This window comes from Terrapene carolina, unplaced genomic scaffold, assembly GCF_002925995.2.
Source record: "Terrapene carolina triunguis isolate 2854851 unplaced genomic scaffold, T_m_triunguis-2.0 Scaffold132, whole genome shotgun sequence".
Taxonomy (NCBI): Eukaryota; Metazoa; Chordata; order Testudines; family Emydidae; genus Terrapene; species Terrapene triunguis.
The window spans coordinates 5,111,384-5,133,572 of record NW_020664483.1 but is presented as its reverse complement, the minus strand read 5'-3'; the positions used below and the strand labels follow the sequence as shown (position 1 = coordinate 5,133,572).

Below are 22,189 nucleotides of genomic sequence, written 5' to 3'. Positions count from 1 at the left end.
ATTCCCAGGTGTTTGAGTAAACAGAAGTCGTTTCTGAAAGTCCATCTCTTTTAGATACATTTTAATCAAGTCCAGGAAATTATATACATTAAGAAGTGCAAACATGAAGTTTTTTCTCTAGCTTCTGTATTTTCATGTGTGCAGAAATATTGTGTAGGAGGCTTCACACCTGGCTGGCTCACCTTATATGGATAGTGTTTTAAATGCTGGGAGGGAGAGCCCCATGTAATGTAAAAAAAATCTTCCTCTACTTGCCAAGAAGGGATGGATAATAACGTTCACATGAGCGGGCTGATGAGTCGTCACGATGACGAAGCTACAAGGACATCAACTTCAGAAGGGCTGGAGGAGGGTGAGGTGGAAGGGGAGACTCTCCTGATTGTTGAATCTGAGGATCAGGCTTCAGTGGATTTATCCCACGATCAGAGTGGGGACTCCTTGAACAGTGATGAGGGGGATGCATCCTGGATGGAGGAGATGTCCTATTACTGTGAGAAGTGTCAGAAGTGGATACCAGCAAGTAAGAGTCAAGATTTTTCTCTGTTATCTTTGTCACTTTCCTTTTCTGGGTTTACTTGTTCTTTTCCTCCCAGAAAATAATGCATGTTTTTTTCCTGAATGTATGGGAGGCAGGGATGCCTGGTGGATAGAGCACTGGTCTGGGACTCAGGAGATCTGGGTTATATTCCCAGCTCTGCCACTGGCCTGCTGTGTGACCTTGGGCAAGTCAGTTCCCCTCTCTGTGCCTCAGTTTCCCCATCTGTAAAACAGGGACAATGACAATTCCTTTGTAAAGATCTACCAATGAAAAGTGCTACATAAGAGCTAACTATTATTATTTTCCTGATTGCTTTGTCATTTCAGTGGGATGTATGAATAAATTTCAGCCTTCTGTATATAAGAATGGTTCTGTGGTATCCTGAACTTAGATTAGCATTCACAGAACAATATAAAACCAGTAGCAGTAGCCCTGGGAAGAAGGTATTTTGTGCTAAATAGCTAAAATGATCTTTCCAATATCTCCATTTAACATTATATAAACTCTTTTAGCTTTCTTCATATTCTAGTACAGCAGTTTTTCCTTTCCAAAATCAAGATCTACCTGAACACTATTCATTTTGTGGCAGGAAATACTGAATTCTTCTGGCTTGCTCCACACCTGTCAGTTAGTTCAACTGCCCGGTTTGCCAAAAGCTGTAGTGTGAAATCCTTTCTCCAGTGAAGTCATTGGGAGTTTTGCCATTGACTTTACTGGAGCGAGGATTTCACATGTGGTGTTCAGTAGGAAGAAGTTAAAGGGACACAGTCAACTTGAAATCTAGTCTATTTAGGTACAACACCTGATCCTGTGTCCTTTTGCCAGTGTTTACAATCAGTTTTTTATGTTTAATTTTTTTTTTCTGTCTTCTGTTGCTGTTTGAAAGACCCATACAAGGGAAATCGATCACCAGAGTGATCAGTGAAAGTGACTCGACACAAAGTGCTGTCAAATGCACAATGTAAACAAACTGAAAAAAATGGAAATATGTTTTTTCTAATCTCTTTCAGTTAGTGTTTCAATTACAGTCTGAGAAAGGTACTGAGTGTGTCAGTACCTTTCCCAGACCTGAAGAAGAGCTCTGTGTAGCTCGAAAGCTTGTCTTTCTCATCAACAAAAGTTGGTCCAATAAAAGATATCTCACACACTTTGTCTCTCTAATATCCTGGGACTGACTTGGCTCCAATAACACTGCATGTATTAAAATCTTTGCCTTTTTACATGTATTCAAGTATTAGATAGGAAAGCCCATCTTTAATGTGTGGTTTTTTTCTATTGATCCCTTGTTGACTTCTGTAACTGTAAATTAAGCATCACACCGAGTTTCTATACTTCTGTTATGGAATTATCAGGGTTGCTGATCTCTTGCTCAGCGGATAAACACTGTTCTGAATCCAAATTTACTTTGCTCCATTTTTCCTATAAAAGGACTTGAGGCGTATCCCTTTTGCTTGTTTGTTTTAGGTCAGCTGAGAGAACAACTCAGCTACCTCAAGGGAGATAACTTTTTCAGGTTTACTTGCTCTGATTGTTCAGAAGATGGGAAGGAGCAGTTTGAACGGCTGAGACTAACCTGGCAGCAAGTAAGTAAAAGCATTCACTCAAGCATAAAACCAACAAGACCTTCAAAAGTTGCTGTGTGTACAATATACATAACACCTAGAAATTTGGAGTCAGTCACAGGTGGTGAAGAAATTTACCTATGAGTTTTTTGTGGATTGCTATGTACCTGCTTATCAGGAAGTGGGACTTTTGTGAGCAAATTGAAAAAATCATCTTAACATGTTGTAAAAAAGCCAAATTCCCCATTTTTCATCAATACTCTGCATTGCTCAATACAACTGTACACAATTTTAGAAAAGCAAAGAGAATGCGATTTAGCTGCTGTGCATTTAACAGTTTTTTGGCATATGGGCATTGTTGGAAAAGTAATACAGCAAAACACAAAATGTCCAGTAAATTCTTGGAATGTTTTGGGCACAACTTTTTGTTTCAGAAAATAGAGGGAGTAACCAGGGGGCAGCCATTTTAAATTTGATTCTAACAGGGAGGAATTGGTTGCGAATCCGCTGGTGAAAGGCAGTTTAGGTGAAAGGGATCATGAAATGATAGTATTCATGATCCTAAGGAAAGGAAGAAGTGAGAGGCACAGAGAGGCCAATATGGCTGCCTCAGGAGGTCTTTAATGACCTGAAAATCAAAAAGGAATCATTCAAAAAGTTGAAACATGGACAGATAGTTAAGGATGAGTACAAAAGAATAGCATAAGCAGGTAGGGACAAAATCAGAAAGGCTCAGGAACACAAACTGAGGTACATCTAGCAAGGGACGTAAAAGGCAATAAGGAGAAGTTCTATAAATATATTAGGAACAAGAGAAAGATGAAGGACAGTGTAGGCTCACTACTTAGCAGGGAAGGATAGCTAATAAAGGATGACAACCAAGCAGGCTGAGGTGTTTAATGCCTATTTTGCTTCAGTCTTCACTAAAAAGATTAATTGTGACTAGATGCTTAACGCTGTTTAACAAGGGGGAAGTAACCCAAGGCAGAATAGGGAAAGTGCAGGTTAAAGAATATTTAGATAAATTAGATGTTTTCAAATCAGTGGGATACTAGGGTACTTAAGGAACTAGCTGAAGCAATTTTGGAATTATTAGCGATTATCGTGGAGAACTCATGAAGGACGGGTCAGGTCCTAGAGGACTGGAAAAGGGCAAATATAATACCTGTTTTTAGAAAGGAGAACAAAGAGGATCCCGGGAATTAGGGACCAGTCAGCCTAACTTTGATACCTGGAAAGATATCGGAGCAAATTATTAAACAATCAGTCTGTAAGCACCTAGAGGATAATAGGGTAATAAATAAAAGCCAGCATGGATTTGGCAAGAACAAATCATGCCAAACTAACCAAATTTCCTTCTTTGACAGGGCTAGTGGATGAGGGAAGCAGTAGACATGATATATGTTTATTTTAGTAAGACTTTTGACAGTCTCACAAGACATTTTCATTAGCAAACTAGGGAAATGTGGGCTAGATGATATTACTATAAGGTAGGTGCACTTATTGAAAAACCATACTGAAAGAGTAGTTATCTGTGGTTTGCTGTCAAACTGGGAAGACGTATCTATGAGGTCCCACAGGGGTCTGTCTAGGATCTCGTACAGTGCAGTATTTACAATAAAGACTGGAATAATGGAGTGGAGAATGTGCTTATAAAATAGGCAGGTGTCACCAAACTGGGAGAAGTTGCTAGCATTTTGGAGGACAGGATTAGAATTCAAAATGACCTTGATAAATTGGAGAATTGGTCTGAGATCAACAAGATAAAAAATTCAGTAAAGAGAAGTGCAAAGTGTTACGCTTAGGGAAAAAAAAAATCAAAGGCACAATTACAGAATGGGGAATAACTGGCTAGGCGATAGTACTGTTGAAAAGAATCTGAAGCTTATAGTGGAAAAAAAAACAAAAAAATGATGAGTTTTTTAAAAAAAAAAAAAAAAAGGGCATATATAATTCTGTGGTGTATTCACAGGAATGTGGTATGTAAGACATAAGAGGTAATTGTCCTGCTCAGCTCGGCACTGGTGAGGTGACAGCTGGAGTATTGTGTCCAGTTCTGGGTGTCATGCTTTAAAAAAAAGATGTGGACAAACTAGAGAGAGTCCAGAGGAGAGCAACACAAATGGTAAAATATATTTAAAAAAACCCTGACTTATGCAGAAAGGTTAAAAAATTGGGCATGTTTAGTCTCAAGAAAAGAAGACAGGGGAAATTGATAACAGTCCTCAAATACATTAAGGGCTGTTATAAAGAGAAGGGTGATCAATTTTTCTCCATGTTCACTGAAGGTCGGACAAGAAGTAATGGGCTTAATCTGCAGCCAGGGAGATTTAGGTTAGATATTAGGAGAAACTTTCTAAGTGTAAGGATAGTTAAGTACTGGGTAGATTACCTAAAGAGATTGTGGAATCCCTATCATTGAAGTTTTAAAGAACAGGTTAGACAAACACCTGTCCAAGGTGGTCTAGCTATATTTGGTCCTGCTTTTGGGAATGGACTACTAGATGACTTCTCAAGGTCCCTTCCAGATCTATGATTCTTTCATTTGGCTATGATTTAAAGCCAGTGGGATGCCTGTGTACAAGCCAAACGGCTGTTGGGTCCCTGAAAATAAAGAAATCTCTGCTCCATACAGCTCAGAAAAGCTCCAGATTGGCTGCATGCATATTAGTAATAGTCTTTGTTGGGATTTACTGTTTTAGCCAGACATGAAGCCGCAACCCCAAATAATCTCTGATTTATGTAGCAGTAACTTTGGCCCTACAGTGACATCTCTCTGAAGGATTCCTTGCATGATATGCAGCTTAGTTTTGATTACAGTTGCAATCAAGAGTCCCAGTTGTCCTCACTGCAGGACTTCAAGAGCTTAGTAAATCTGACAGACATTAAGGTGTTTCCCCAGTTCACTTCCTTGTTTAGGCAAGGTTGGGATATTCACTCAGCTGGAATAGGACTGAGTCTGACTGAGGTACATCATCTGAGTATAAGGGTTAGAATGTTTGTCAATTACGGAAATGGAAGAGAAGAATTTAGCCAACTTAGACATGCTGCCACAATCCGTATATTCATCGCAGAATGGTGAATCTGATCCAGCGGTGGCAGCTGCTGCTGTTCAGCGTTCTTTATTTCAGATACAGGATGCCAGTGCTGTGGTGCTGAGGCCTATGTTTGTGCCCTCTGGGCAGTAGTGATGCTCTGTCTCAGCATGGATCATTAGAAATGTCCACTGTCCGTTGCTGCTGCCCATGGGCCCAACGTTTTGTGTGTGCACATCTTCTAAATGAAGTTAGTAGTAATACTCGATGCCCCAGAGCACTAGAGCTGCTTTGTGCTACTCCAGCTGGCACTAAGCAGACTCACAGGTGGCAGATCCAGCCACTTGAGGATTTGTCCTCCTTCGGGTGGCTTAGAGCTTCTGTAGTAACTTCTACGTCACCCTCTTCTAGCAGCCAGCATGGGTGTATGACCTGGTGAAAGGGGCTGTAGTCAGGGCATCTTGACACCCCCGTGATCCTCAGCAATCCCTGGATCCAGAAAAGCCTCTAGGGATCATTGGCTGCAGGTGGAAGATAGACCAGCCTGACAGCCGAATTTATGTCGGGGATTGGGCTGGTGCCAGGAAAGCATAGGATCTTGGGGATGCATAGGTGCCCCCCCTCACCTCTCCTACTCCAAACGTGCACTGAGCTTAGCTTGGCCAGTCCGGAGATTCTGGTCTGATAAACGCTACTAGCATTAGACTACATCGGTTTCTAGAATAGAGGAAGAAGAGTGACAAAGGGGAGAGAGAGAAAGTCAGAGGTGACAAGGAAGAAAGACAAGAGAAGACAAAGAAAATGCACCTTCTCAGAGGCAGTTTAGACAAGAAGCAGTGTCTCCAGGATAGCCAAGTCTGGTGTTGGGAAGTGGCAGAATCACCTTAGCTGGCATATGAAAAAACCCAGATTCCTTGATCTTAAGGTGAGATTCCTTGATCTTAAGGTGAGAAGGGACTATCATGACCATCTAATTTCACCTATTGAAAGGAGCAGTGTTTTTAAAATTCTGACCTGTGTTTTGTCATTGGTGGAACACTGTCCCACCTAGCTGTTTCTGCAATGACCCTGGGTTCAGTGTGTAAATTTCTAGAGCAGCAGTTATCAAACATGGAAAGGATTTTTGGAAAAAAAACTAGAGAGTATATGTATTCTCCCATTAGCATTAGTGGGAGCAAGCCTAGAAACCCACAGTACTTGGTTAGGAGACCATCTCCTGCCAAAGTAGGTTCCAGAGCCGTAAGAAAGAAGAGAATAAGTCTCTATAGGAGACCGCCTTCAAGGGAGTTGAGTGGTTGACAGCAGGAGCTCCAAACCCATCTGCACCATTAATATTTGTATTCCAGGCTGAAATGGTTCAGTGTAATTGACAGTTTGTCCTCTTAGATTTATTCACAAACAAGACTGATTTCCAAAACTGTGCTTTAATTTAGGCTCTTAGTGAGTCAATTGAGTTGTTTGTGATGTATGTAAATGTGCTCTAAAAGGACTGTGTTCAATAAAGACAAAGCAAAAGCAGAGTGATCCATGGGATACAATGTATTTTACTGGATTCTAAGTGGAAATAAGACATTAAGCAAATAACACCCAAAGAGTCTGTCCTTGTGCACACATTTCTACAAGATTAGCAAACTGGTGCATTTGCTACCCATCTTTTCTGGAGAGAAAGGACATTGTGTCCCCAATCTGGATCCTCAACCCTGATATAGTTCCTTTATGCCACTCAAGCTGTGCAAAGGGGCTGTAAAGCAGCATCACCAGATAGCTGAGGATTCACCTGGCATGAGAGAGTCCCTGGGTGAGTAAAGCAGGTGAGCGTGACAAACAATAGGAAGGAAGGAAGGATGAGTACAGGTAACAAGATCATGGGTTACATAGATGGGCTGTGTGGTTGTGAATCAATTGGAAGCTTTGCATAAATAGGTAAAATCAGGAAAGAGTGGAGGGGGTGTTTCCCCACCAGACAAAATGGTAATGGACCAGTTGAATCCATTCCCTTTTGTGTTCCAGGTTGTCATGCTGGCGATGTACAACCTGTCTCTGGAAGGAACTGGCCGTCAAGGATACTTCAGATGGAAAGAAGATATTTGTGCTTTTATTGAGAAACACTGGACTTTCCTATTAGGGAACAGGTAAAGCCAATATTTCCCTGAAACTCAGAATGGAGATCAGAGAAGGAAGAAATTGTGTTGCTCAGGTGGAAACAGGAATCCCAGGTTATTCAGAGATTTCTCTCTTTATTCAATTCAGGGCAGACAAGAAGGAAGAAAGTGGAGGGTTTGACCTGCAGAGCTCAAACAGGGATATGAAGGGATTTCTTAGGGAAAAAACCTGTTACACAGTGAAAGAGAGTTAGTGTTGTACAGAACTGGACACAGAGCTTTGTACTTTTGGGAGAATTTCCCAGCTTCCTTTCAGTATAACCCTCCAAAATCGTAACCCTAAAATCTCACTTAATTGCCTCTGAACACACAGGGCCTGATTCTAACCTCATTTATGCAGGTGTAAATAAGGGAGAATGCCATCACAATGAATAGAATTACACTGACATAAAACTGATGTGAGATCAGAACCCCCAGAGAAAGAAATTGATTTTTCCTATTTCATCTTATTTTGGATCTTTTCTTAATGAAATCTCTTGTTTACTATCTACTACAAAATATTGTGACACTGTGGTATTTTTCACAGTCTATGTAGGGCCCTACCAAATTCACGGCCATGAAAAACGTGTCATGGACCATGAAATTTGGTCTTTTGTGTGCTTGTACCCTATACTATACAGATTTCATGGGGGAGACCCGTGTTTCTCAAATTGGGAGTCCTGATCCAAAAGGGAGTGGCAGGGGGGTCACAAGGTTATTTTAGGGGGGGGTCGCAATATTGCTACCCTCACTTCTGTGCTGATTTCAGAGCTGGGCAGCCGGAGAGCAGCAGCTGTTGGCCAAGCGCCGAGCTCTGAAGGGAGCGCCCCACCAGCAGCAGCGCAGAAGTAAGGGTGACAATACTATACCATGCCATCCTTACTTCTGCGCTGCTGCTGGCGGTGGCGCTGACTTCAGAGCTGGGATCCCAGTCAGCAGCTGCCTCTCTCCAGCTGCCCAGCTCTGAAGGCAGTGTCGCGAGCAGCAGCGCAGAAGTAAGGGTAGCAGTACCACAACCCCCCCCCCCCACACACAATAATCTTGTGACCACCCCCCTTTGTCCCTCTCTGGGTTCCCACCCCCTCCTTCTCAATGGAAAGACACCAGGTTAAAGATGGATTCCAGTTCAAGTGACATGATCACATGTCACTGTAAGACTTCAAGCCTTCATTCCTCCCAGCCTGACTCACAGGAAGGCTTGCCTGCAAACAGAGCCATCTATAGTCAATTGTCCTGGTTGATGGGAGCCATCAAGATTCCAAACCGCCATTAATGACCCACATTTTGCATAATTACAATAGGCCCTCAGAGTTATATTTCATATTTCTAGTTTCAGATACAAGTGTGATACATTTATACAAATAGGATGACCAGACTCAGTAGTTTATAAGCTTTGTAATGATAGACTTACAAGAGACCTTTTGCATGAAGCATATTCCAGTTACATTATATTCACTCATTAGCATATATTTATAAAATCATATAGAGTGCAATGTCACAAGGGGGAAGATGTCAAATGACACCTTCTTACTCAGGAGATCTCTCCCTTCTCTCTCTCTCTCCCCCTTCCAATCCTCCTCCCGCATGTATTCTGAGTCCTATCTACTGACTTTAACAACAGAGTAAGTTTTTACTCTTCTTAGCACTGTTCAGTTAGCACAGCTACTGGAGCGTGAGCTGGATTCTGTTCTGGCTCTTGTATCGTCAATAGAACTGTTGATTGACACCCAACTGCAGAATCTTTATGGTTGGGGATGTGAAAGCCTGAATAAACAAAGCACCAGCAGTTAGGAAAACCATCCCTTTACTAGTAAACTCAGCATATTTGATATTGTGAGTCCCTGAGAGAGAATCAAAATGGAATCACTTTTCAGAGCAGAATCTAGCTGGGTCTTGGAACTTGGTGCCCCAGATTCCAGCTGGAAATCACCCAGTGGAAATCAGAAATTGTAGCATTGCTGAAATGCTTTAAGCCTGGAGGCCAAGTGAACTATTACATCAGAGTAAATGGCACAAGCATCCCCCTAGTCTTTTTGGTGAAGGAGAATAAAGTCCAACTAAAATGTTCTTGGTGTCTCTCATTTTTCCCTCTCTTGATTTAGGAAGAAGACTTCAACTTGGTGGAGCACTGTTGCTGGCTGTCTTTCTGTAGGGAGCCCCTTGTTTTTCCGCTCAGGGGCACAGGAATTTGGAGAACCAGGATGGTGGAAACTTGTTCACAATAAGCCTCCTACGATGAAACCTGAAGCAGAGAAGCTCTCTGCATCTGCACTGAAAGCAAAAGGTAACTGTTCTGATGACAACACATAGTGTGCTAGTCAGGCCCGAATTGACAGTGTTTAAAGGTATGAGATGACGCTTATTTTAAATGACACAGCTGTGGATGGGACTACAGGGCCTGATTCTGCTCTCATTTGCACTAGTTTTACACTGGTGTAAATCCACTGACTTCAGAGGAGTTTCTCCAGATTTATACCAGTGTGAGAAGAGGCCCAGAGTATTTTATACCCTCTTTGTAGTGTACATACATGTATTGTCATTTAAATGATCCAAGTGCTTTTGTATTTTGTATTGCTTTCCTGTCTCTGTAATTACCACAGTTTCTCTTCTGCCTGTTACCTTGCTGTTCTCTTTTTAAAGCATCTTTTGTCGGTTTAGTTACATGGAGTGAAATTCACTACTGTGCAAAGGGCCAGTATCGGACTCCAGTGGTGCCTAACCTTTATGCTGGATGCTCTGCACAGGGGAGAATTTCAGCCATGGTTTGAAGGCCCTTCTTGAAAGATTACCATCAAAACTTGCTCATGTGGACACAAATGATGAGTAAAGAGGCATCAAAAGCTCAGTGCCTTTAAGAATAAACGAGCTATTTATTCTCTAGCAGCTTCAAAACCACCTCTGGATCCCATCATTACAGTGGAGGGGCTGAGGAAGCGGGTGAGCCGCAATCCTGTAGAGTCAGCAATGGAGCTGAAGGAGAAGAGGTCTCGCACTCAAGAAGCCAAGGACATTAGGAGAGCCCAGAAGGAGGCAGCTGGCTTCCTGGACCGAAGCACCTCTTCCACGCCTGTCAAATTCACCAGCCGAGGCCGTCGCCCTGACATGGTCCTTGAGAAGGGAGAGGTGATTGACTTCTCATCTTTGAGCTCCTCCGATCGAACTCCTCTGACAAGCCCGTCTCCTTCCCCATCTCTGGACTTCTCTGCTCCTGGGACGCCAGCTTCCCATTCAGCTACTCCCAGCCTGCTCTCAGAAGCAGATCTCATCCCGGATGTAATGCCGCCACAGGCCTTGTTTCATGGTAAGAGATGCCATGTGTTTTGTTTAATAGGAAGTGACAAGCAGTTTCTAACAATAGGGTTGACATAGTTACCTGACAAAAGAATAACCTGTTTGCTTTACTTCAAGGCATGATGGAAAATGACTGGCAAAGCGCAGTTTTCTTCCTAATTACATGACAATCTAAATTAGATTTTCACAGACAGATGTAGTCATAGATTCTAAGGCAGGAAGGGACCACTTGGTCATCTAGTGTGACATCTTTTATAACACAGGGCAGACAATTTCACCCAGTAATTCCTGCATAAAACAGTATGACAGGTAATAGTGTTGCAGTGTCAGGTCAAGGCAAAATTAGAGAGCTCTCTTAAAGGAAGGAGTCTTTCACATCAGTAAAGTATTGAGGTTTTTGTTTGTTTGTTTCCTAGTGCTTTCATTTGTCTGAGTACAGACATGTAACATTCCCAAATCAAAGAGATGAATTCTGGGTCAGGTTGTGAGATGCTTACTGAAGCAGAATAGTACTTTACACCATGAGTAGTCCATTGAAATGAATAGGGGGAACACATGGAATAAGCACTACTCACTGTAAGTAAGGACATCACATCAGCTTTGCTCCATTAACTTAAGTGGAACTTGTCCAATTTACACCAGCTGAACATCTGGCCGGTAATCCGTAAGGCTTCAGCTCCACTCTGCCGTTTTACTGCATCAGTTTTCATGCCCTTAAGGAATTTTTAAGGAAGCCATTAACTAAAGAACAATTCTAAAAAGCATTCCTTTAAAATAGAAAAAAAAAAGAGTCTAAATTTTGAAGGGACTATTGATTTTGGTTGCCCCAGTTTTAAGGGGCCAAACTGTGAGACATTTTAAAGGGACCTTAAATGGCAGATGCTCGGCATTTCCTGAAATCAGGCTCCTTTAAGATTTCTCAAGTTGGGCATCCAAAATCACTAGTCGCTTTTGAAAATGTAGGCCCAGGAGTGTATGACTGGCAGGATATGACAGGTAAACGCCACATTATATTTCCTTCACACTTAAGCCACAAACCCCCTAGGCTGATGTTCTTTCTATGCTGGGTTTGCATTTGTGTGTGTCTACTGCGTTATTTTGGTCTTCTGTACAGATGATGAAGAGATGGAAGGAGATGGAGTCATAGATCCAGGAATAGAGTACATTCCCCCTCCTAGTGGGCCAATGGGTGCTGGGCCTATGATAGTGAGCAGAAAGAAAGTGAAAACGCCGGAGCAGATCAAGCAAGAGGTGGAGAGTGAAGAAGAGAAAGCAGAGAGGATGGAAGGTGATAGCGAAGACCCTGAAGATTCAAATTCATCCCTACAGGCCAGGGGGCGAGACAAGAGGAAGCCACAGGTGGAGAAGGACAATAAGCCCAAAGCTCCCAAGTACACATCTGTTAGCATCTATGAGGAAAAGCTGCTTCTGAAGAGGCTGGAGGCCTGTCCCAATGCCGTGAGCATGACCCCAGAGGCCCGGAGGTTGAGGCGCAAGCTGATAGTCCGGCAGGCCAAGAGGGAAAGGGGGCTGCCACTCTTTGACTTGGACCAGGTTGTGAATGCTGCTCTGCTCTTGGTTGATGGGATCTATGGAGCCAAAGAAAGAGGCATTTCCAGGCTGCCAGCAGGGCATGCAACATACAGAACAACTAGCCAGGACTTCAGAATCCTGGACAGGTACCAGGTGAGTGCTTTCAATTCCAAGTTAGTTCCTGGGGCCAGCTGTTGTAGGCAGTAGACATCAAACTGAAGAAGTCTGACTGCCAAAGTAAAAAGGATTACAAGAATGAACTTCATTTTTTAAAGGACTTGTATCCACACCAACACATTTCCCAGCTCCATTTTACAGTTGGGTAATACTCTATAAAATACAAACACGTGTAGATGCCACCATTGCTAAGTTCCAGTTGCTCATGCTCATTCTACACTCAAACACTATCGTGATGGAGCCTGTGTAAGTACCTTGACAAATTGCATTACTTTCTTGCCATCCAGGAACTTGGGGACTCCCAAGATGACAGTGGGTGATGGGTGCACTCAGAACTTTGCAGGATCAGGCTTTGAAATTGGGGGGAGCTGTGGAGTCACTATGGACAGGAGCATTGGAATGTAGGTACCAGATGCCCTGGTTGGACAGGTGGAAACCCTGACTGTGAGACGTCTTTTTCCCTTCTGTAGCTTTGGGTTCCAAACATTAGGCTGTTGGGCAGCTCCCTTGACATGACAGTTTATTTTTGTCTTGCCATGTAGACTACACTGCCTGCTATGAAGGGATATAGGCACCAGACAACAAAATTTCTGTACCGACTGGTAGGCTCAGAAGACTTGTTGACAGACCACAGCATCGTCAGTCCCTACACGTCTCGCGTCCTGAAACCTTACATCAGGTACGGACCCCTAGAGTCTGAATCTCACTTCTGTCATTCTCTGCTCCCATCCTTAGGGGCAGGCTGGCGCAGGGTGCTCGGGATTGCAAAAGCATCCTGGCTTCTGTGCATAGCTTGTATTTTTGCCTGGTTGGGCGCAAGTTTCCACATGAACGAATGGAACACAACATCCTCTTGTAGCACTTGTAGTCTATCAGAGGAATATTTCCTGTGCAGCAAACATTTAGCAGCAATGGCAGTTATTGTTACCAACTTGTCTTTCATATTGTTGATTGTTTTTGTGATACTTGCAGGCGTGACCATGAGACCAAGCCTCCTAAACTCCAGCTGCTGGCAGAAATCTGTGCCCATCCACACAAGAACGATCCTGACTGGAAGGCTGAGCCTGAAGCGCCCATCGATTACTGTTATGTTCGCCCGAACCACATCCCCACTATCAACTCCATGTGCCATGAATTCTTCTGGCCTGGTAGGATTCCCTCAGTACTTGGTTTTCTAGGAAAGAAAAGGTTTGGTTTCAAAAATGATTTTTGGAGCAGGTCTGTTTTCTCAGTGGGTATTTGTTTGGCTCAGTTATTCTATAAATATTTAAGAGGAATTCTGTCAGATGGTCTGTGCTGCACAGACATGTCAGCCTCTACATTTCTGAGATCAAACAATACTGGGCAATTGGGCCTTGAGTCAGCAAAGCACTTAAACATGTACTGTGCTTTGAGCATGAGCTAGGACTACATGCTTAAGTGTTTTGCTGAATCAGGGCCTTATCATAGTAAACAGAGGTTTTACCAGACACCTGCTCCTCACTGGTGTGAGAAGAAAGTTTCTTCCCAGTAAGCACAAGGCCTCAATGCACTGGACTGGAACTCAGGAGATCTGGGTAGGATTCCTGACTCTGCCACATGCTCCCTATGTGACCATGGGCAAGGTCCCCTTTGGTAAAATAGGGATTCTAGAATGTATTTGTCTGTGTTGCTTTATTTATTTTTTTATTGTAAGTTCCTTGGGGCAGGGGCTGTCTCTTACTATGTGCATGTCACCCTGCAGGGCTTGGGTGTGGTTCCTAGGCAGTAGAGACTTAGTAATGATGATCTGCTATGTGGTTCAGCATCTCTAACACTGCAAACTAAGTTTTTCATAACACACAAGCAGTCCACACCTATATTTTAAAATCAATATTTGCACTACACTTTGGCAAATTATTAGATATTATTTGTATTGCAGTAGCACCATTAAGCCCCAAATCAGGAGTAGATAAGATGGCAGGTCTTTCTTTACACATGCCACTTTGGAAAGCATGAGACACCCTCTGGTTCTAACAGAAACTGACCACTTTTATCACAACTCTCCCCCACGCCCCTCCAAATCCCTCAATCCCCCATCCACTCAGTGCTTATCCTTATGGCACAGACAGGAATTTGTGATAAGCACCAAGGCTCAAATACACAAAGTTATTTAGGCTCCTAATGGAAATCCATCTATCTAGTTTTAATCTAGCTAGCTCATGTACCAGAGCACTGAAGCTGCGACGGAGCGGGCTAGCTCTGTGAGTGATTACCCAGGGTTTTGGTCAGCTGCCCTGGCTTCCCTGCTCTGGTACCTGAGCTAATGAGGTTAAAGATAGCGTGGGTATGTGTACCCAAACTACAGTCACACCGGGTATCAGTTAAAGGTGTGATTTTTCTACTGAAATAGTTATACCAGTACAGCCCCTAGTGTGGATACAATTATACTGGTATAAAGGTGCCTGATACTGATACAAGAACCTCCACGAATAAGGCTTGTCTACATGGGGAAATTATACCGATATGAGGAAGGGTGTGAATTTAAAGTGCTCTAATTATACCAGAGTGACTCCCTATGTGGAGCTGTAGTTATGGCATGAGAGAGGCTTTTTTCTGGTTTAGCTTATGTTGCTTTGATAGCAGTTTAAGCAGCCTAAAAAAGCTACTCATTCTGGAATAAGTGTGTCTAAACAGGGGAGTTATACCAGTATAACGGACAGTGCTTTAACCATACCGGTATAATTATATTAGTATAATGGAACAGAGAGTCCATGGGACATGCATCCGAAGAAGTGGGCATTCACCCACGAAAGCTTATGCTCCAATACATCTGTTAGTCTTAAAGGTGCCACAGGACTCTCTGTTGCTTTTTACAGATCCAGACTAACACGGCTACCCCTCTGATAATATAATGGCAACACCTCCCATGTAGATAAGCCCTAAACTGTACTTATGTAAAGCCAGTATACGAGCCATGCTGGGGTTGTACTGTTTTATAACCAGTATAGTCAAAGTCATACAACTTTATGTACAGGCAAGCTCTGAGTCATTTCACAGTAGACTGCTGCCCTGAGATAATGAACACTTCTTATCGCCAATTGATTCCTCTCCACCCAGCCCTTTCTCAAGCAAGAGATTGGTTAATTCCACTGTTTGCTCCCTGTGTTCCATGAAGTTTTAAATCTCAGGAATAATACACGTTACAGAAAAACCATATGCCGTTATTCTGTTATTCCACCTTTGCAAATACATCCGTTGTTGGCATTTTCGTGATAGTTTTAATGAGCATTTGAGGAAACATGAAGGGTCTGATTCTTCCTTGCCTTGCATCTTGCTTAGGCATTTCCATCTGTGGAAAAAGGGTGTAAAATACTACCAAATTAGAATGGTAATGGCTTACATGTACTGGGCGCTACCTTTGCACAGGTGTAATGGAGAATCTGGACCTTATATTTATTATCAATGATTTCTGTTACCATAGTGCGTAGGAGCCCCAGGCATGGACCAGAACCCCATTGCCCTGCGGACTGTACAGACATCGATCAAGTGCACTGTTCTACTCTGAAAAGTGACTTCAAGGATAAGTCTATTGCCACTTTAATTAAAGTTAGTTAGGAGCTTTGTAACGGTTCAGATAATTAAAATATTTTGTTACAGGCTAGGAGGGATCAGCAGAGAGTAAATCACAAACATGTGAGGAGTGTCCATACTAGCTTTTACAAAGACTATGTCTTCACTGCAAAAAAAAAAAGTTTGGGTTTTTTACATTGAGATAGTAAAATCCTACTGGAGATAAGGCAATATAGTTTTCCCCTTGAGGTAGCTAGTTGAAGTAAATCCCAGGTGGGGGTTGTAGGGCTAATTAACTGGCTACGTTAAGATAAAAACTACAATGTTTTGTCTCCACTAAGATTGTGCATCAAGAAAACTAACTTAAGTTAGTTATCTTGCCATAAAACCACAACTCTTTTTTTTTTTTTTTTTTTTGCAATGATGACATAACCAAAGATACTCACTTCCTCAATTTAACTGATGCAAAAAATCTCTAGTGAATCTAAGCTCAATAAGTCGGATTTAAATCTGGGCAGGATCATTTTAATTTCTGTGCTTCATTTCAAAATCTATGAACCCTTTATTGCATCTGCAGAAAGTCCAGTGTTACCTCTTTTCATGAAGAAGGAAGATAGAGTCTGAGCTGCAGAAGAGAGGAGGTGGCTTCCTTACACATGGCTTCTTGGGATTCCATGTTGATTTTACCTCCCTGGCTCTAGACCAGATCTGACCAGTGTACAAGTAAAAATAGTTTTTCAGTCTGCAGCCCTGCAATCTCAACCTGAGATCTGAAATTCTTTTGGAGTCACACATTGCCAGCAATACAATCCTGTGGATGAGCAAGCCGTAATAGAATCCATTACACTGTCCCACAGCTTTATTGGCTGGGCAGGGCAGAAGTAAAGAGCAGTACAAACACATTTAGGGCCCAGTCCAGCTCTCATTTACACATGTAACTTTATTCCTGTGTGTGCTTGGGATTGGGCTCTTGATAAATGCAGTAGATGTGGCTCTGAATCCACACAGGAAGAAGATCAGTTGGGTAACAAGATGCCATTTTTGCCATCACTTTTTAGAGCAGAACCACATTTTAAGTTAGTTTTTTGTCTTTATTTTCATACCATTTGGGTGTGAATCAGTGTTGTTAATTTCTTAGCACTGGCTGCTGTTGAGTCTGTTTTTAAGGATTTTTTTTCTTCTGTATATGGGCTAAATGCTGCTCCCATTGACTTCAACAGTGAGACTTCTATTTTGGCCCTATTGACTGATAGAATCTTTCTATGCATAGGAGTTTGAAAATGACAACAAAAAGTAGTAGTTGAGCAGGTTCTCCTGAAAAACATGCTTTTTAACAGTCTTTAAGCTGTTAATTTCCCTTAAATTCCATCATGCCCTGACTGTATGATAGTGTATGAACTGTATTGTATTGCATGAACATTTCCCGTTGGTTTGCAGTGCTTTATAGCTGTGCTCTTCTCACACACTGTAGGAATTGATTTGTCAGAATGCCTGCAGTATCCAGACTTCAGCGTTGTTGTCCTTTACAAAAAAGTCATCATTGCATTTGGCTTCATGGTGCCAGATGTGAAATACAATGAAGCTTACATCTCTTTTCTGTTTGTTCACCCTGAGTGGAGAAGAGCGGGGATTGCAACCTTTATGATCTACCATCTTATTCAGGTAGCTGGAAGATCCTTCTCCTTGATAAAGAGCCCAGCATTGTCCCCATTTTTATGTATGAATGCAAACAGTGCTGGGTCAATAGCGCTTGTTTTTATCCTCTCTCTCTCCCCTTCCCATCCTTTGTTCCCTTGTTTGTGTATTTGCATGGGTGATGTGCTACCATGTGTGAATTTTTATTGTGAAAATCATTACACTCAAACAAAATTTGTTAATGAATTCAAAAGGACATTTTCAAATAGAATAGGCTATGGGGGATTGGATGGCCTAGGAGATTAGCCGAGTGATATAGGCCTTGTCTGTATTTGGGTTTGGCTCGGATTCATCCATCAGCAGCCAGTAACTGTGCAGCAGCAACATTGCAAACCACAAGTGTAGAGAAGAAAAGTTGCGATCTGCACTGGATGAGCTAATCCCAGTTTCAAGCAGGGGAAGGCTCAATCAGTACCAGTTATAGCTTTCCTGGTCACTGATGACTTGATCACAAGCAGAGTTAATGCCATAGACTCTCACGTTTAGGGTGCTTGTTCAAATGTATCTCAGTTTAGGTAAAGAACAAATGTTTGTTGCCTGGATCAAACGTGAGGAATGTCCACATTAGCTTTTACAAACATGTTAACTACCTCGAGTTCACTGGCATCAGTGAACTCAAGGTACAAAAGTCTAGTGAGGACACATCCTTAGAAGAGAGGCCAAAATTCAGATAGGCATGAAAACTGAATTAGGTCTCCTCTGTGGCAGAGTTTAGGCCCATTGATGGGCCATTGTGGAAAATTACCACTACTGTTTGCAGGTTCTGTAATAAAGGATTGACCAAATTCTGCTCCCAGTTACACTGGGATAAAACCGAAGTAATGCCATCAAATTCAATAGAGCTAACCAGGATTTTCACTGGTGTCCCACAAATCGACTCCAGTGATAACGAGAGATTGCCACTTCCCATTAGGCTTCTGTTTGACTACCATTGATCTGCTCTGTATTTGTGTCTATGGTGGGAGGCAGGTTATATTCCGTTTAAGATGAACTGTTGGCAGTAATATAATCTACAATAGACTATATTCCGTCCTCTGATGCAAGCAGGGTGCTGTGAATTGTGTGAATGCATTTCCAAAAGTTACACATTTCATTGGGGGCAAGGCTGCATATTTCTAATGTTCTAGTTCTAACTTTTCTTTTCCAAAAATGTCCCTAATTTTGATTGCTTTATTCTGGCCTCATACAGGTGGGAGTCTTATTACTAGCCTATGAAAACAAGAATTATGTTTTCTTGCAAGCCAAGATCAAATGCTCTGTCATTAAAATTCTTTAATGGCTGTATCCTACTCCTTCCTTGTACTTACAGTTTGGATGTAATGGATGAAAAACGCTTTCAGAGCATGGCATGAAAGGAGTTCTAAAAGTCAGAAGAATTGTTATATTAAACATTATTGGAGAGGTTTTATGAATAATCTGGTTGCTAAATAACAAGGAATCTCCAAGTTAATGTCAGAATTGTCACTTACTATCTGAACATAGATATTTAGCTGGGCTTCTCAGGCGGTGAGCCCCGGGGGCTGAAGGATGGGAGTGGATCAGGCTGGGATCTACTGGAATTCCAGTGTGACACACCCTTAAGTAACCTAGTGGTGCCAGTGTGATTCTAGCAAGTCTAGGTTTATTTGCTGACAGAATCATAGAATATCAGGGTTGGAAGGGACCTCAGGAGGTCATCTAGTCCAACCCCCCCTGCTCAAAGCAGGACCAATTCCCAACTAAATCATCCCAGCCAGAGATGTGTCCAGTCCCAGAAGCAGAATGCCTGCTCTTTTGGCTGTTTTTTTCTTAAATGTTTGAGATTATTTTTAATTAACAATTACACTGAGGAGATAGGAAAATTGACAAATTACAATCTAGTTTCTGTTCCTGCCCTCAAACTGCTGATTACTCAATCACAAAGGTTTTTGATAAACAGTAGTTCCCATCTGATTTCAGCTGTTGCTGTGTGTTGTAATTTCTCTGTTTCAAGGCCTCTGCTTTTCTCACGTTTCCCTAACTAGTTAAATTCCAGAATTTAAGAGTTTCTTCACCACCTCCTTTTCCCTGGAGGCGCTCTCATTTTCTGGCTGTTTTTTTTCTTTGGCAGACCTGCATGGGCAAAGATGTTACTCTTCACGTCTCTGCAAGCAACTCCGCTATGCTGCTGTACCAAAAATTTGGATTTAAGACTGAAGAATACATTTTGGATTTTTACGACAAATATTACCCCTTAGATAGCAAGGAGTGCAAGCATGCATTCTTCCTGAGATTGCGACGATAATATACCACGGATACACAGAGCTCTGTGGAAAACCTGATAGGCTGAATTAAGAGTTGCCATGGATTTCAGCTCAGGAGGTTGGCTGTTAGAGTGCAATGATGCCTTTATCACCAACATCAGCAGTGATGTACTGTATGCTTAATGTGCGGTCCGAGATTGATTTATGGCCTCCATGGGGGTGTCGAGCAACAGGCCTGAATATGAACTGGGATACAATGGAAGGGGAATTTCCTGCCCTCTTTTTGGAGAGCCCTTTGACAAACAATTTGAGACTTCAAAGGGGCTAGAGGACATTACATTTCTCAAACCTAAGTGTGTTGCAGTGGTTGTGTGTTCAGTAGGAAGTTTGTGCAGTGCACAGTATTCTGTAGCAGGAACAGGATGTCAGGTGTGTTCGTAGCTAGGTGAGGTTAGATACAAGAGCTGCTAAGTCAACTCTTTGAAATCTTTAAATCCATCCATCAGTTGTTGAAGCTATAGAGCACCCCTCCAACCATGGGCCCAGCCTTGCTGGCTCCGACACCCCACTCCCCTATGCCATAGGCACTCTGGCTTGAGGAATCTTAGCACAAGAGGAGAGGCAGTTGAGATTTGAAATCTGATCCTTGCTTTATGGCATTAACCTATTGTAACCTAGCGGGAACAGGGGGCAAAGATGAGGCAGTAACTTTTCTCAGAAAAACCCAGTCTGTGATTGCAAGGCTCTAAATGTTCTTGGGTATGCCAAGAAAAATGTTAAGGCAACAAAAGAAGCAAACACAGGGCTTGTCTCACACTGAGGACCAGTCCTTTTCCTACATAGTTTAGCAACTCCTACTCCCCTTTTACTGCAGGTGAACGGGTAGCTTGACAGATTGTTTTACAGTTTAGCAGGTTGTAGATACGGCAGTCTGTGCATCTGGAACATGAACCACACCTTCTGTGTAGTCTTAATGTCAAGGCCACATAGCTGCAGAGAACAGATGTGTTTTTTTAAATCCACCTTGTATACATTTCAGGTGCCTAAGTATGGTAGTTGTTGCCTTAATGGAGTCTGCATTCTAATAGGAGCAGAGAGACAGACACCGTCTCTGTTTCTGTACAGCCAAGGTAAGCCCTCCCTGAAACATATGTAATTGGTACTAGAAAAAACTCGTTTTGAAACCATTCGAGGACTATCTGCCCTGCCATCTGTGCACATTTCCAAATATTTTATGACTGTGTGAAAATTTTTGATGTTACTGATGTTAAGAGTTAGCTGTTTCTGGAAAGATCTGTCCTTGAGTGAAATTAAAGACCTTCTCTTGGACATGCCCAGCTGCAGTCATATAGTGTGTTCATTTATTTTTCCACCATTCACTTCTACCGTCTTTCTTTGATGGTCATGCAAAATCGAACATGTCCAGCAGAGTATTTTCTGCTATTCCAAAATGACTCATTATGGCCTTGTGGAACTCCCCAATGTGCAGGGGAAATGCGCACCCTGCTACAGCCTTTCAGTCATTAGTGCAGCATGTTCTTCGTGGTCTGTACATGGGAGATTCTGTGGCTACACTGCTCCTCATTCCCTCCAGGGCACCATGTACCCCCAGGAGAGCAGGGACAGAGCAACAAGCCAAGCAGGGTGTGTGTGTGGGGGAGGGCTCCTTACACTCGCCTCTATTGCACAACTGCATAAGGGCCATAGAGGATCTTGCCTTAACAGGCCCTTTCCATATTCTCCAGAAGACAACATAAGAAGTGTTTGATTATGATGAAATCAAGCAGTATCTTAAATAAACCATGGGAATGAAATGATTCTTTGGATTTTAAGACAAAATATGCAATGAGATTTTCAAGAGGCCCTTAATTTTGTATGTGCACAACTGCACCCTGTCCTAGAGAGGAAGGATGGGCCAGTGATTAGGGCACTAGCCTAGGACTTGAAGATCATCCAGCTTCAATTCCCTGCTCTACCACAGACTCACGGTGTGATTGTGAGCAAGTCACCTACCTTCTCTGTGCCTCAGTTCCACATCTATAAAATGGGGGTAGTGGCATTTCCATACCTCACAGGGGTGGTGTTAAGCAAAATATATTAACGATTGTGAAGTGTTCAGACACCATGCCAATAGAGGACAAATAAGTAAAATAGATTCTTCTGCAGTTTTGTAGGCAAGTGAAGTGTAGGCATAGGTGATAATACAGAGATGGCTACATTCTCTGACTTGCAAATATTGCTTGTTCATGTAAAGTCAGCCAGTTAGCTGTCTAAATTCTGCCCCTCGTTCCTACAGTTTACTGTACTCCCAGAACTGTAGGGTTAAAATGAGATACCTGATTACCATGATGAATATACTCTCTGCAGTGTGTATGCATAGACAGCACAATAGCACAAAGTCCCTTTCACACAGTGCTACCTTGTTGAGGTCCCTTTGGAAATTTGGTTCTCATATTGCATCATA

General features: G+C 42.4%; 1 protein-coding gene across 2 annotated transcripts; it reads left to right on the top strand.

Moving 5' to 3' along the window:
- The first annotated feature begins 243 nt into the window (after positions 1-243).
- KAT14 (lysine acetyltransferase 14) lies at positions 244-21,053 on the top strand. Of its 2 annotated transcripts, none has more exons than XM_024206391.2 (10): positions 244-520; positions 2,003-2,121; positions 7,146-7,267; positions 9,379-9,560; positions 10,161-10,577; positions 11,682-12,253; positions 12,820-12,956; positions 13,250-13,425; positions 17,280-17,470; positions 19,593-21,053. In XM_024206391.2, exons 1-10 carry the CDS (start codon positions 265-267, stop codon positions 19,764-19,766), a joined length of 2,346 nt encoding a protein of 781 aa, XP_024062159.1. In that variant the 5' UTR covers positions 244-264; the 3' UTR covers positions 19,767-21,053. The 2 variants fall into 2 exon arrangements, with proteins under 2 accessions (XP_024062159.1, XP_024062158.1); XM_024206390.2 differs by having other exon boundaries at positions 10,158-10,577.
- Positions 21,054-22,189: the final 1,136 nt, after the last annotated feature.